This window comes from Brassica oleracea, chromosome C3, assembly GCF_000695525.1.
Source record: "Brassica oleracea var. oleracea cultivar TO1000 chromosome C3, BOL, whole genome shotgun sequence".
In the NCBI taxonomy this organism is placed as follows: domain Eukaryota; kingdom Viridiplantae; phylum Streptophyta; class Magnoliopsida; order Brassicales; family Brassicaceae; genus Brassica; species Brassica oleracea.
In genome coordinates, this window is record NC_027750.1 from 24,387,886 (window position 1) to 24,404,052 (window position 16,167).

Genomic DNA, 16,167 nt, shown 5'->3' on the forward strand with positions numbered 1-16,167 from the left:
TAAAGTGACTCTCTCTATCTTAAAACTCATAAAACCAAATATTTTTTTACAGGAATAACTCATCAAGAAATCATCAAACCTTAAAAAATAGATTATGGGTTCGCTTTATATTAAATATTACACTTCAAAACTGCAATGTATCGTAATTAACGACTGAGCCCAACATGGCTACACAGAAACACTCTTGACGTTGTCATGTTCAGCTTAAAATGTATTTGTTGTAAATTTTGATTCTGGTTCATTGTTAACTCTCTTTTGATATTAATAAAGTTAAGATGTTATAAAAAAAAAAACACTCTAACGTGCAGTTCACAAGAAAGGCAGTTTTGACATTGTAAATGAAGAGAGGAGTACCCGCAGGTCACGTAGGGTTCAACTCAGCGAAGCATATTAATGGTCGCCTTGTTGACCTTCAAGAACATATGCACCATTTTTTTGCTAAAAGGTATGTAAATATTCATTTCTGACAATAAAAGATGATAGAAGTTGCTTAAGTCCCAAAAAAGGTGGAAAAAAAGACTCAAGGAACAAACTAGTAGATTTAAGTTTCGAGAACAAATTTTAAAGCTACAATTTTTGATCAAGCCACATATGAAGGCATAATTAAGATTTGTCACCTGTCTCAAACGCAAAAGCTGCAAAATCTTCTTTTGTCTTTGGATAAAATGGTATCGATACAGAGATTGGAGACTCTTTGTAAAGACTCTTTTGTAAAGACTCTTTATAGCTAAGAGGGTTTGCGAGTAATCAGAGGAGTATTATAGTATTGTTGACAAGTAGTATGATGGATGCATAGAAGAATCTAAGACTAAGAGCATCATTAACCCAAAGACTCACTTTGGGTCTCTTAATCATTTTTCAGTATTAAATGTTATATTGTTATTTAAAAGACCTCATTCTTAAAAAAAATTACACAATACTTGACAAGAATACACAATAAAACACAACAAGATTACACAACATTACAAGGCTCAGACTATACAGTATGTATATGATCATAATATGTCGATAAATGGAACAATAAGACACTTTTGTTCCTTAGCATATGAACAAAAGAACTGAGAAAATGATTATATGCTAAATCATGATCCTTTTGAGTGACCCCAAAGACTCAGACTATACAAGTGTGTACATGATCATAACAAGATAAATCAAGAAAATTTCTCTTCAATCCTCAGCATACAAGCAAAAAAACAGAGCAAATGATTCTATACTAACTCATAATCCTTATGAGTGACCATAGAGACTCAGACTTTACATACTATATAGTGAACAAAGATGATCAATTATATTTTACAGATTCTTCTAATCTTTCCCTTAATTATACATAAGAGTTGGCATGAGCCAGAAAAACACCAAAACGAATACATAGATTTCGCCTCTTTATATACAAAAGACTAACCTTGAGTAACAAGTTAACAAAACGGTGACAGGAGCCAGTAACTGATCTTCATCTTCCAGGATGTGTTCCACTGGAGAAACTCTCACGGCTGTTTGAGCTTTCGGTTATGTCCTTCAAACCAGACATAGACTGAATGTGCTGAAGTGGACCCTGTGACTGCCCAAATGGAAAAGTCAGTACTATGTACAAATGAAACTGAATTTCTAATGGACAGACAATGGCTTATGATACTACATTTTAAGATGTACTCTACAATCTCATCACCCAATTTTACCATTCATAATATTCGCCAAATCTAGACTCGTCATTGAACAGATATCCAGTGCATGCATTGTAGAGAAAGCAAGAGAAAATAATCAGATTATGAACTCACAATTAAACCATAATACACTTCTAAACTCTTAAGACTAAACACTCCTTTTTATCAACTGGGCTAGTCATCTACGCACAATTCATAAGTCTAGCTGAATGCCCACTAAGTCACAAAGAGGAACAAACTATGAAATCAACTAGGAGTTACAACGTTTCAATTCAAAGAAGAATTAAAGACACATAAGCGTTCTTACATTGCCAACAAAAACAGATCGAGCATCCACCTCCTCCTTGCCTGCTTGATCTGCTGCTATCGTAACAGGAACTGCAAATAGAATTGAATAAACAGTTGAATTACAAAAGAACTTGAATCTGCCGCTAACAAATCAGAATCAGAACAAACCTTGAGGTCCCATATCCTTCTCAACCTTGGCCTGCATCTCACGAAGAGCAGCAGCTTCATCCTCAATCGATTCTTCATCTCATCCAACTCCTATTGTTACCAACACCAAATCAATCAATCCATCCAACTCCGACGTCTGGGATTTCTCCACCGTATACGGTATACCTCGTGCCTCCATCGCCTCTCTCTCACGTCTCTTATGTTAATTGCTATTTTCTTTTTTTTTATTCCTAAATAAATTAAAATACGCTGTTAAGAGACTCCAATAATTATGGTCTAACACTCGTGTTCCTTGGCGATCAAGGAGTTGGTAAAACAAGCATCATCACTTCGCGTACGGTAACTTCAACAACAGTTATCAGGTTCCTAATCTCTTCATGTACATTGATCGATTAAAACACGACATACATGATATTGATACATACGCAACTGTTGGGTCAATATAGCTAGGTGGTTTGACCTTCCAGATTATTTTTTATATAATGATTGATCTTCTACTTCTTCCAAGTGTTCTAGGGTTTTGTGGCGTTTGTTTGTATGTCAAGCATTTACTCGAATCGTTAAAAAAAGTTAAATTTTTTTTAAAAAACCCAAATTAAGAAATTACCCTAGCACAAAAATTAGGTGATTCTTAACTAAAACCCTTAGCTAAAATTTAATAGTTAAATAGTCATTAAAGTGTACATAAAAAACCTTATGGGTTTCTAGGGATAATCATGCTCTTAGCATCATTATCCCAAATATTCATTTAGGGTCTCTTAGTTATTTTTTAATAATTTTAAGCAATAAATGGGTGTTAAGAGACTCCGTTAAGAGACCCGAACATTTATGTGCTCCAATGCGAGTCTCTTAATCAAGGGTTTTTAAAAAAAAATTCGATTTTTTTTTTAATATCGTATGTTACTAAACATTTTAAATTTCAAAAATATTTTAGTAAAAAACGTTTCACCACAAAACATTGCGTCACAAAAGAAGAAGAAAAACATCAGTTATAATCAAAACCTTTATGTACGAGAGATAAGTGATCCAAGTCCATGAAAGCTAACAATGACTTGTCATGGTGGACGGAGAAGCTTGTTCACAGCCGTGTCAAGAACATCCAAATTTCTCCCCAGGTGCTTTCTGTAGATTGATTTATCAAGGAATTGTACAACAATTTCCAACTAAAACCACAATTAACAAAGCTTTGAGCCAAAGATGGTTTGTATTTGTCTCTCTGTGTACAACACTCAACAACATGGTTGAAAAGCAAAGAACTATATCAAGGATACAACTGAGCCGCCAGAGTATCAACGCCTTTAATTTCCTCGTTTAGTATGCACATTTGAACCGAATAAGAACTCGTTCACAAATCACAACCGTGAGTGTATTTGAAATTTAATTAACCGACGATATGAAGCCACACATTTGGATTTTGGAAACATATTCGGTGTTCGCTACGATAGGTACCTGAGGCAAGAGTTGATGTAGCGGTTCCCTTTTGTGGATGCATCTAGAGCTGTAAAATTCACAAAACAAAAGAAAAGCAGTTCAAGTTGATTTCTTCATTCATTCATACAAAAGAAAAGCAGTGAGTTTTCTCTAACGTTACCGGTTTCCTGAAGGCGTCCAGCTGCATCTCCAAAGCAAGTCATGTGATCAACTGAGCTTCCTGTAGCCTATTACACCATTAGCCACGCAAACAAACAACTCTAAGCAAATAGATTAAAAGCATCAAACTTTGCAATGTTTACATCGGTCCACGGACAACTAGAGATGCGATCAGATCATTACAAAGCTCAAAACATGAAGACAAACAAGGGCACTGATGAAATCTCCTATAACCCAAAAAATTGGTTCTTTATGTTAAGTTAGACGGGCTTCCAACCAATTGGTTTTAGGTTGGAAGCCCGTCTAGCTTAACATGGTATCAGAGTCCGATCCACGCAGTCCAATCCGATCCACATCGACCCGGTCCAAAGTTGGTCCTCGATCCTTGCCCAAACATTCCGAGATTGACGCTTAAAGAGCCATCATCTCGAGGGGGCGTATTAGGGACAAAGGTCCCACATCGGTAGTTGGAAGGGATCTTTAATATATAAGATAGATGTGACATTCCACTTATCACCAATTGGTTTTAGGTTGGAAGCCCATAAATAAGATAGATGGGTCATTCCACTAATACTTTATTCTAACCTTAGAAAGAGTCGATTGGAGGGAAACGAAGAGAGACGAGAAGCTCTCCGCGATTATAGTATTGTTGACAAGTAGTGTGATGATGGATACATAGAAAGAATCTTAGGATAAGAACGAAGCAATCACGTACACTTGCATCAATCTAGTACAAAGAGAGTTGTACGTAAGTAAAATTGGCATAAAAGAAATAGTTTAACGTATATTCCCAGGCCATGACTTTGTCAGGGTCCACTTTTCTACAAAAAAATGTTTATGAACATTTTTTTAAATAAAAATAAAAAAAAATACCGAACACACAACTCTGAATTTTCTCCATTTTTATAGACTTTTCTTGGTTCTTTCACCCAAAAATAATCTCTAACGCCTTGTTCCGTAATTAAATGATCTCATATCTCTCATTGATTAGTATTAAAAATATAAAGATCGGTTCCTTTCTCTCCACTACTAGTGAGATCGATTCCTGAAGGAAAAAAAAAGAAGAAGATGGGGAGATTGTTCTTGGTGGAATTGGAAGGCAAGTCCTACTGTTGTCGTCACTGCAAAACTGATATAGCCCTCTGCGATGATGTCGTCTCCAAGGTTTTCCATAATTTCTTTTTACTGCTGCTAAATCTTTTTCTGCGATTTATCTCTCATCATTCGATGAGTACACGATCAGATTCTCTAGATTGACTGTAAAGAATCAACACTGTTGATTGCTTTGCATTGCATCGATTGTGCCTTTTTTTTTGTGTTAATTGAATCTCCATGATCAACGCTCTAAGATTCTGGATCATGAGAATTGGGGGATACTTCACATCTAGAAAAAGATTTAGCAGCAGTAAATTGTATGAAACTAGATCAATCTACAACATTTGTTACTCTTTCTATATAGCTACGTGAATCTTGAGACCATCCTGCATTCTCAATCACATATAACGATTGGTTGGTGCATAATAAGCTGTGTGGATTTTGATTACTTTATTTCTAAGTGCTTATATGGTTCACTTCACACATTGTTAAAACTATTTAAATGATATATTGCAATGTCTTTGCGCTTTGTTGAGTATAGAAGATAGTGACAACGTCTATGTCGTTTGCTTTGTTTTTTTTAACAGTCTTTTCAATCACGCCATGGGAAAGCTTACCTCTTCAGTAAGGTGTAAGTTAATCTACTTTCATTTGGTTTTTGTGTAAGCCCAACATCCTTTGCAAATGGCCAAAGCTTGATATGAATAGTTTTATGAATGTCAACTTGTGTGTGGACAGAGCGAATGTGTATACTGGGAAGAAGGAAGATAGGATGATGATGACTGGAGTGCACACCGTTTTCGATATTTACTGCGTCAAATGCGGCTCTTATGTTGGATGGAGATATGTAAGAAGAAAAACATCCAATGTTTCTTTCTTTTTTTGGCCCTTGCCTTTGCTAATCTAATGTTTTGTTTGCTATTCAGGAGTTTGCTTTTGAGAAGAGCCAAAAGTACAAGGAAGGCAAATCTGTTCTCGAAAGGTAAAGTACATTGATTCATCTCAATCACAGGTTTTGTCTTAACAAATTGTTTTTTTTTTAGTTGAGACGATAAATGTGTTTGACAGGTACAAGGTTTGGGGTCCGGATGGGAACAATTACTGGGTGGCTCAAGAAGTTGAAGCTGGAGATAGTGATACTGATGATTGATTGATGAATATGCTTTATCTCAAATAACTCATTATCTGATTTGTACATTCTCTCCTCCTCTCTCATCTCTTCTATCATTCTTTTCAATCTCTTTTTCCTCATTTTCTGAACCATCCATCTTCCATTAGTACACCTTCAGAGATCAAATGTTTGTGTTGCAACCACTTGTAGAACACATACATTATCTTATTTATCAAAGCTTTAACTTCGTTTCCAAAGTTCTTTACCACATTAAGACAGAGCAGTGTACATTGCTGTTTAGAAATCAAATTCAGTTCCAAGCCTTACAGAGTTTACCAAATCATAGTGGAACTACAGAACACAAGTTGGATTAACAGACAGATGAAAGAAAAAAAAAACCTTGTCTTTTCCATTAATTAATCAGTGTTATAAATGTTGTATCACAAAAGATGTAAAGAATCGACCAAAAAAAACAGAAGCTACATCGAAGTTACTCTTAGAACAACCTAAGACAAAAGCTGTAGAAGATCCGTAAACAAAAATTAAAAGAAGGAAACAAAAATCACTTATTGCTTATGGGTACTCTGATCCTTTGGTGTTGCCTTTACACATCCTTTTGCTTCTGGTCCAGCAAAAGGAACTTTGCCTTGTGTGTTTTACCTGCAAGGACCTAACAAATAAAAATTGAAGAGGTTTCTTTAACTTCATTTGCTTCGTTTCTTGGCTTCACTGTAGAGGATTACTCCAATGACCGTTAGCGAGTAGCCTAACATTCCAGTCACTGAGACAGGATTCTTGAATATTAGGATCGATACCACCACTGCTACTGCTCCTTTGGCGTTTCCTAGCACCTGTCATAGACAAGTTCATGATTCACTTGTTAAAGTTTAGAGAAGAAGTGGTAATAATGTATAGAAGAGATGAGTTGTTTTACCTGGAGAGTAAGAGCGCTGGTGTGTTTTGTGACTAAGAAGTTAGTCAAGTTCACGAAATAAGCAAGCGCCGAGTTGAATAGCAGATACCAAACGATTCTGAAATCGTCTCTGGCGAGTGCAATTGTGATGCCAACAACGTTCTTCTCCATGATAAGGGTAGCCGGAAGAAGGAACACAACAGCTATGGGGGCCATGTAGAGGAGGAGATTCATGGAGTTTAGCTTCTCCCTTCAAAACAAAATTCATAATAAATATTTTCAGCAGCTATCTTGACAAATAAAGACTTGAGAAATATAAAACCTTAAGATGGTAAATCTCCAAAAGATGATATTTATCACTTACCCTTCTGAAGATAGCAAAATCCCTTGAAGAACTGATTTAAGTGCTCTCGCAGCTGTGGCTGCAACGCACATTATGAATCCAAACAGGTGGAAACTTGGTTCACTCTGATCACGAAAACAAAGAAAAAAAAAATCAAAACAGAGATAACAAAACTCTGTCTGAAATCAAATAGATGCAAAAGTAAGCATACTCTTCACACACATATAAGAACAACTTCTCTTCCAAGTAAAAACTTAAGGAAGTCATCAAATGTTACCCTTCCTAAGATTCCTATCAACATTCACATACAAAACCGAACCAATCAGATGCCATATGCCTCTACATTCAAATCACCATCTCCCTAAAGCTAGTAACTTCACCAGCCACATAACAACACATTTCAATATCTCAACAACACTGATCAAAAAAAAAAAAAAAAAAAACACACAAACTTACCCCACTGGCAATAACAACACCAGTAACAACGGGCACGAGCGTAACATAAGTCAACCAGGCCTCCTTCTTCAACGTAATCAAATACGCAAACACGGCGGTGAAAAACGGCGTCGTGGCGCCGATGGCCTGGTTAAACGAGACGGGGAGAAACCTGAGGGAGATGTTCCCGAACACCACGGAGACGCAGAAGACGAGGCTCAGCGCCGCGATCTTGAGGAACTGGACGCGGGACCTGATCGTCTGCATAGGGACCATCTTCATCCACGCGATGGCCACGTAGCTGAGGAGCGAGCAGGCGGTCATGTGGCACATGGTGAGGAAGATCGGGTACTTGAACCCGTAGTTGCTCAGCAGGTACTTGTTTAGTAACAGCACTCCGATGTTGGACGAGTACCACGACGCGACGATCCCGATCGTGAATAATCGGCCGTTCGCCGCCATCTTCATCGGATTTTGGGAAGTCCCTCTTCGATTTGAGGATTCTTATGCGGCAATCGGGGAGAATGGTGGAATCGAGATTTGGAGAAAGTTGCGATTGGTGAACAAGGAGGAATGGTCAAATCAGAGTTTTTTTTTTCTTTTTTTGGGGGGCTAAAGCTTCAACAATGCGTTATGTATTATTGTTTTTTCTTCTTCTCTTTTTAATGCGTTTATGTAAGTTTCCGTAAGTTTAATTTTAATTATTCAGTAAATTGCATTTATAAGACTACTACTTTTTAACTGTTTTTGACTTCTAACCTTGTTCGTAGTAATACCGGTTTTAGGTTTGGTTCGATTTACTGCGTTTTATGTAATTATGAAGTTGATTCTCGAGAATGTAGTTTCGAACCCATAAAAGTTGTAATGATCATCACATGCACCAATAAATAATTAGGTGGAAAAAAAATCCAAATGATTTAAATAGGTAAAGATAAGGGCAAGCAAAATAAGATAGTTACATACACGTTGTTGAAATGTAATTGTCACATTAAGCCCTTTTTCAAAAAAAAAAAAAAAAATGTAATTGTCACATTTGTTACAATGATTCAAATATGGCTTCTGTTTGTAGTAAAATAGGAGTATATGCTAAATTTTTATACGACTTTGTGGTCAGTAGATAATTCTGTTTATTATATGGATACTGTCTCATAATCACAGATCACGGGATTTGGGATCGTGAAGTGGATTATCAGTTCATGACCCATGCACGGGCACGATCTTGTTGTCTGTTGACTTAGCGCAACGTGCTGAATCTTATTATAAGGAACACTACCAACCGACAATAAAGTCATCCCTTAAGATAAGTCACTAGAGCTCCTTCAGACAGGTCCTGTTCATTAACCGGTTCTGAAATAGTTAAGGACTTTGGGACCTACATCCTTGAATCCAACTCTCAGGCTGTAGCTGTCCATTTCTTGAAACTTAAGCTTATGAACCATACGCTTAAAAAAAAAAAAAAAAAAAAAAAAAAAAAAAAAAAAAACCATACGCTTAATTTTGCACAAAACTAGCATAAACGTAAGAGGTAGATCCGTTCATGTTTCTCACATATTAGATTAGAATCTTTCGACTTTAACTCATAGTCTAATGTTTAGACTAATGCAATTATCAAACCAAGGAAACCAACCAAAAGAATATAAGACACACAGAACTCAGTTAAACTCCTTTGAGCTTTTATTTAACCCACAAAACAGTTTGTTTTTTCTTTAAAACCGGCAAAATTCAAGAAGGTTCATCTTAACAATGAACCCAAGTTAAAAGACAGGCATATAACCTATCAGAAAGAATCACAAACGTAACGAAGAGAGAACCCTTCATTATATACTCTGATTGAAAAGAGAGTTATCGTTTCTTCAAAGCCAAAGTCACATTCATAGTTCCCTCTCAAGGTAAGGGTCTCGAGGAGAACTCGGGTTTAGATACTCAGAAACATCCGAGACATAACTTTTCAGCTTAGATGTGGTTCGTGTGAGCCACCCAGCGTTCGCCTGCTCCATCTCCTCCTCCACTCTCCTCCTCTCTTCTTCTTCCAACATAGTGATCCTTCTCTTACCCATGTACATCTTCACAGCCACCACGCCTTCATTCACAACTTCCTTGGGTGGGACCACGAGCGGGTTCTGGTCCACGTTCAGCTCCACCAGGCTCTCCAGCGTGCCAAAAGTGTCAGGGAGGGCGTGGATTTGATTGTTGCTCAAGTCCAGTTTCTGGAGGCTTATGAGGTCGCCGAAGGAGGAAGGGAGATCCTTGAGGTCGCTGAAGTTGCTGCTTAGGTTCAAGTACTCTAGGTTCGTGAGCAAGACGAAGGAGTCAGGTAGGCCGTGGAGTTCGTTGAAGTGGGCGTCGAGGTATGTTAGGGATCTCATTTCGCCTATACTGCTCGGTAAGGATCGGATCTTGTTGTATTGGATCATGAGCTTTTCTAGATTCACTAGCTCGAACCCTATGTTGGTTGGTAAGTAGGTGAGACGGTTGAAGCTCACGTCCAAGACAACCAACGACCTGAGAGTTTGATGTGTAAGAAAACGGTTGAGGTTGATTACAAAAACTAAAACTTGATAAAGTGAAGTTGTGTATTACTATTACGTACCCGCAACGGCAGATGGAATCAGGCAAGGAGGTGAGCTTGTTAGTTGAGACATTTAGAATCTTCAAGTTTGACAGTAGACCAACAGAATCTGGTAATGTCTCCAGAAGATTACCGGAGACATCTAACTCAGCAAGGCCATGCAATCCTGCTATTGAATCAGGAATAGCCTGTTGGACAACAAACCGCGGTCATGCAAGACAAGTGAAACTGAGCTTTTGCAAAATCTATTTTGCAGCACTAATAAATCAAGAAAATTAATGCAGCTGGCGTCGTAGATTCTAACTCAGAACAATCAGAGATCAATAGGTTGCAGAACGTGATTAAACCCATTAGGCCATACCTGAACCATTTCCTTTAAATAACTAACTTATCGGACACAGGTTTTACACTTTCGAAGACGGACAAATCAACGATGGCAGAACCAGAAACAGGCAAGTAGGAAGAATGTCTTTCACATTAGACTAGACATTAGCCGGAATCTCTTAACTTTCACATTAGACTAGACATCAGTCACATCACTGATACAAAATGTCATTGTCACCAATAGAATAAGGCAATAACCAAATGCAACTAGTAATCTTGTGATTGTGATCACTCCTTTAACATCATCGACTCTAGAATGCCATCACTATAAGATGTTAAATGAAAGTTTCATCTTTTAACAACCATATACAGATTCAAACTCATCCTACTCAAAATGTGATCTTGATTCCATATCTATTATTCTCAACAAGGAACGAGAACAAACCTGGAGCTGATTGTTGGAGAGATTAAGAACAAGCAACCCTTGGATCCTCCCAAACGCCTCAGGGAGCAAACTCAGCTTCCTCCCAGACAAATCAACCCTCTCCACCGGATTAGCCAACGCCTCCTGCAGTATCCCCACAACCTCCTCATTAACCTCCACCTCCTCAACGCTACCCTCGCCCTCTTCAACCTTAGCTTTCTTCTCAGCGAACTCATAAATCCTCACTAGCCTCTCCTCCGCCTCACTCAACAGCTTCTCATACGAACCGTGAACCTCGTCCAGCTTCAGAATCGACTCGCACCAAGCCTTCTCCTGATCCATCTCCCGCCTCCTCTTCTCAACCTCATCCTCCCCCGCCGCCTCGGTCAGCGCGATGTCCTCGAAGGACTCCGACAGCATCCCCTCGATCTCGTTTAGCTTGGCGCGCGCCCTGTCGACGGCCTCGTGATCGGGCCTGGGCCCTAGGGTTCGGAGGACGGATCGGGTCTCGGCGACGTCGGTGATGGCTTTGGTCATGGAGGCGAGGACTCCCGGCTCGGCCAGGTGAGGCATCTCGATCTCGATTGACGACGGTGGTGGCTGCTCGACATCGAAGGCGGGGGCGGATTTGGCGGGGGTGAAGGAAGGGAGGCGAGCCAAGACGTAGGAGAGGACGGGGAACTTTTTAGGGTTAGGATCCGCCGCCATTGTCGTAGCTTTTGGGCGTGTGTGAAGAGTGTTCTCGGAGAAGATTTGAATCTGAATCGAGTGAATGATGATCAAGTGGTGAGATTGTTCTCTCCCACGTTCTCTTGTGTTTGCCTCTCTCTCTAATGCTCTCTGTTGCCAAGTCGCCACGTGTTCACTTAGTGTCAGCTAAATACACTTGGGCCTTTCATGGGCTGTAGAATATCGTTTAACAAATTGATCGTCGGATGTTAATTGTCCATGTATTCTATTGCAGTAATATGATACTTCAGGTGGAATTAGGAGGTAGTGTGGATTGAACTTAGGTAGAGTTTATTGATTTTAAGAATAAACAGATTTGTTAAATTTTAAAGAGTACTAAATGTTTTTTTTTATATTTAAAAGTCAATAAAACTATTTTATTATAATGATTTTAAAAATCTTGAAGATGTATGCAATATTTTGAAATTTTTGTTTTATAAGTTAAATTTTTAAGAATTCAAATTTCAATAACATTAGATTTTGATAAAATTATAGAATCATTAAAAAATAATAAATAATTCTATAATTTTAAAGATAATAAAATTATAGATATAACTTGAAAAATAATTCTATATTTTTCACTGTAAATGTTACATATTATATCTAAAAATATCCGTACAAATTATAGCTCAATTTTATTATCTTTAAAAACTATTTGATCATAAGATTTTTATAGCTATCATATAAAAAAGTAACAAATTCTTATATTAGTCACATATTTTCTAAATCTAAATAATACATTGGTACATTTGATTTAAAAGTAATTCAAATACAGTAGTAGAGAGCACTAAACAGTTTATGTGACTTTGTTTTGAGAAATGAATACATGATGCATGCTTTTTTTTTTTGTAAATAATACTTCTTAAAATATATATAAATCTCTTCATTGTCAACAAAATAAACATAAAAACATGAATTTATTGAAGAAAATAAAACAAATGAAATTATGATAAATTTAAATATAATTGAAAGTATTTTGATATTTGAAATCCAAAATAAATATTATATCCAATATAACAATTAAAGAATCAATGGAAATTTTTGTATGTCCAAATAGAAACTAATCACACTCTCCTTTCCCTAATTCTTTTTTTTTTAATCAAATTCTATTTCATTGAAGTTTGAAATCCATATGTTTTCTATATAATAAATCTGGAGATAGTTGAGTTTCATCTATTTAAATAGATTTTTAGATATCATAATTTTAAAATGTAAATTGTGCTTAACTTTTTCTACATAGTTTTTGACACTAAGAATGGCTTCATACTTTTGGTAGTAATGCTTTCTGAAACAAAGCTCTGATCTTCCACGTTGTTGTGAAATATTGAGCTAAAAAGTGTATTTTGATAAAATCTTCAACTTGAATCATGTAGAAAGAATCATGAGAATGATTTAAGGAAAAAGAGAATGAACTTTAAAATAGATCTTTGCCACACTGAAGCCAAATTAAAACAACAAAAAAAGCTGATTTTTTTTTTTTAACAAAGAAGCTGAAACTATTGAAAAAGAAGAAAACAAAACCAGTTAATTAAATGTTATATAGGAGATGGAGCAGTTAGGGAGTTAGAAAATTTATTTTTTGAACGTGTAAGTAGAAGCAGTTGTTTGAGAAATAATATGATTCTTTTCTTTTGTAACTTTATATTTTTTTACAGGTACATAAATATTTGAAACAAAAAAATTGTTTTTAAATTTTATTATGCAATGACACTTGTCAAACTTTTGTTGGCTAGGTGACTTGTGATTTTGTATATAAAGAATATTAAAACCAAGTGATTACATAGTTTTGGTTATTACATCTAGCGTTTTTGGCTAATTCATCTACCAACATTAGACTATTTCTCAGTACATAACTAAAGGTAAAAAACCATTTGCTTTTGAAGCATCTACAATGTCATGTATCATAGAGATTATGTGTTACAGACCTTTTGCGATGGTTGCTCCAGTGGTGTACTGACCCAAATCATCCATGATTTATATTCTAACGCTCCGATCGTCTACAGCTAATAGGCCATCCACACCCGTTTTCTCGGTCCGTGGGTTCCATCCCGTTCCAACGGTCGGTGCGTAAATTTTTCAAGGCTCGAAATCATTGTTTACTGACCCTGCCATCACCACCCGACCTTTCCCTGTGTTTTAGTCTCACTCGCACGGTATCGCGAATCACTTCCCGATAGGTCACTCATCATTCTACTACTCCAGCTCAAGCACGATTAACTCTAGAGTTCTAAATGGATGTGTGACGGAAAATATAAGTCAACTTTGGTGACATAGGTAGCCAAATCAATCTTCTGAACATTTCCATATATCACAGCTCAGGATGTTACAGATTTACAATCATCTTCAAAATGAATATTTGTGAAGGTGAGTGCTCGCATTTGTCGTACTGTCATGCGTAACGCTTCCGTTTCTGCTTCTCTCGGAGTATTTGTCGGGCTTATGGAGATTCAGACGTTTAAACGGCGACAGGCTGGCAAACTAGGTGGTTTAAATAAATAAATTTAAAATTTAAGATTTAAATCATATTTGTGATTTAAATTTTATTACAATTAGACAAAACTAAAAAAAAACACAACAGAAAATGTCAAAATCGTAATGAATTGTAAGAATTTGGTGAAAGAGAAAATTAAGATTTGCAGGTAGACATCGGTGATGAAAATACAGATTTTTTTAAAAAATTTATATTCAGTGAAGACAATATTAAAAACCCCAAAACACCTTTTTCAACATTCTAATCCACTACTTTACAAAACTGGATAAACACAATAACCCACTGACTACGCTATATTGATTTGTTTATACATATAAGAATATATATAATAAAAATATTTGAACTTTTTTATAAGTAGTTTCAGTTAAAATATAAACTAGATTTTAATCCGCATGTACGTATTGATACTTTTTCGTTTTATAAATTTGGTATTATAAATGCTTTAAATATATAATTTCCATTTTAGTATTATATATTGTGTAACTTTATAATATTATTGTTTATATTTCTTATTCGGCATTATTAATATATAGTGATTTGTTTAATACATTTTACTTTGTTATTAATTTTTATTACATATTAATATATTTTCGAGTTAGGTATAATAAAATAACAATATGAAATAATCAAAAATTCCTCCTTCAAAATATGTTTTCTCTTTAGCTTATACACTTTGCTATAATAAATTTTAAAATTTTATTAATTTATATTATAGAAAAGAAATATGTTTAAGATAATTTATATTTACATGTTGTATTTAAAAAATATACTTTGACATATATTATTTTAATATTTTACGGGATTAATAAGTAAAAATATTGTTTTGTTTAAATAATATAGCCCTATTATTCTAGTAAATTTTATACGTTGTAGCATCTATCATATTATTTTAGTAAGTTATATTGATAACGGATATTTTTTGGATGTTATGATATAAAGTTTTCTTTTTATTTTTAATTAAGATTTCAAAATATTAGATTGCTTTAAAATTTACAATATATATAGTTTGTTTTTTCGTGGTGCATTTCAAAAATTATTGTTGATTATCGATGATTTTATCGTTTTCAAAATTTGAAATATTATCATTTTGACCTTGAATATTTATTTTCAAAATTTCATATTTTGTCAAAAAGTTTATAAACATTACACTACTATTTTTGAGTTTGGAAGGTTACATGAATTTTGAATTTGTTTTTGTTACTACATTAATATATTATTTTATAAAAAAATATTTGAAGTTTTTAAACTAATTTTTTTTAACAGATTTTGTTATAATTAAAAAAAAATTATAGTTAAAAGTTGATTTGTCATTAATATTTTAAGTGAATTACTAAAATTTCATTTTCTAATAACATATTTTTAAATAGTATATGAACTAAATGTTATTATATACTATTATATTTTTGTATATAAACATTTTAAACAATATACTGTTGAGAGTTTCAAAATAAATAAAAAAAAAAATATATAGTTGTAGATATAAAAGTTACCTATGTTAATAAATTTATTTTTATATAAAAATATTATATAGTTTACGAATTTTAATCCATTTTAGTGATGAGTGATAATTTATTTAAATGAAATAATTTTTAAAAATAATTTTTTATTTTGCTTATTTAATATAATTTTGTCATATTTAATTGAAAAATTTCCTTAGATAAGTTTTTTTAGTTTAATATAATTTTATGCAAGTATACTTACCAGCCATAATTAATTTTATTGGTTATGCTACAAAAAAAATTAACTTTATTGGAATATTTATGCATTAGCTCGATCACCAAATCTATTTATATAAAATAGAGTTTCCTTCTCTACTAGGATGTCCACATGGGATGACAGGTCACTAATTCGTGCATCCTGCATCTGACATGTGTCTCTGTCTTCGAAACTCACCGTTTCATTTAAAGATATACAGAAGAAAATTTGGGCTTTGTGTTAATCTTCACAATTAAAGCCCAAAACTGAGCGGTCTTTTAGTCTTCATCTCTTTCACGCCGTGTTCTTCTTCGATAAGCAATACCTAAAA

General features: G+C 35.0%; 4 protein-coding genes across 4 annotated transcripts; 1 reads left to right on the forward strand and 3 right to left on the reverse strand.

The window, feature by feature from the left end:
• Positions 1 to 3,172: 3,172 nt before the first annotated feature.
• LOC106330196 lies at positions 3,173 to 4,608 on the reverse strand. Its single transcript, XM_013768717.1, has 6 exons — positions 4,581 to 4,608; positions 4,293 to 4,393; positions 3,709 to 3,775; positions 3,567 to 3,615; positions 3,389 to 3,433; positions 3,173 to 3,239 (listed from the first exon to the last, which is right to left on the reverse strand). The coding sequence occupies exons 1-6, from the start codon at positions 4,606 to 4,608 to the stop codon at positions 3,173 to 3,175; spliced, it is 357 nt and encodes a 118-aa protein (XP_013624171.1).
• LOC106334641 (protein yippee-like At3g11230) lies at positions 4,574 to 6,170 on the forward strand. The gene is made up of 5 exons (XM_013772959.1): positions 4,574 to 4,871; positions 5,390 to 5,433; positions 5,541 to 5,649; positions 5,729 to 5,784; positions 5,871 to 6,170. The coding sequence occupies exons 1-5, from the start codon at positions 4,776 to 4,778 to the stop codon at positions 5,950 to 5,952; spliced, it is 387 nt and encodes a 128-aa protein (XP_013628413.1). The 5' UTR covers positions 4,574 to 4,775; the 3' UTR covers positions 5,953 to 6,170.
• A 130-nt stretch (positions 6,171 to 6,300) lies between these two features.
• On the reverse strand, positions 6,301 to 8,216 carry LOC106334638 (probable sugar phosphate/phosphate translocator At3g11320). The gene is made up of 4 exons (XM_013772957.1): positions 7,626 to 8,216; positions 7,191 to 7,294; positions 6,848 to 7,076; positions 6,301 to 6,764 (listed from the first exon to the last, which is right to left on the reverse strand). The coding sequence occupies exons 1-4, from the start codon at positions 8,070 to 8,072 to the stop codon at positions 6,618 to 6,620; spliced, it is 927 nt and encodes a 308-aa protein (XP_013628411.1). The 5' UTR covers positions 8,073 to 8,216; the 3' UTR covers positions 6,301 to 6,617.
• Positions 8,217 to 9,256: 1,040 nt separating this feature from the next.
• Positions 9,257 to 11,763, reverse strand: LOC106334637 (plant intracellular Ras-group-related LRR protein 9-like). The gene is made up of 3 exons (XM_013772956.1): positions 10,943 to 11,763; positions 10,195 to 10,361; positions 9,257 to 10,106 (listed from the first exon to the last, which is right to left on the reverse strand). Exons 1-3 carry the CDS (start codon positions 11,627 to 11,629, stop codon positions 9,476 to 9,478), a joined length of 1,485 nt encoding a protein of 494 aa, XP_013628410.1. The 5' UTR covers positions 11,630 to 11,763; the 3' UTR covers positions 9,257 to 9,475.
• Positions 11,764 to 16,167: the final 4,404 nt, after the last annotated feature.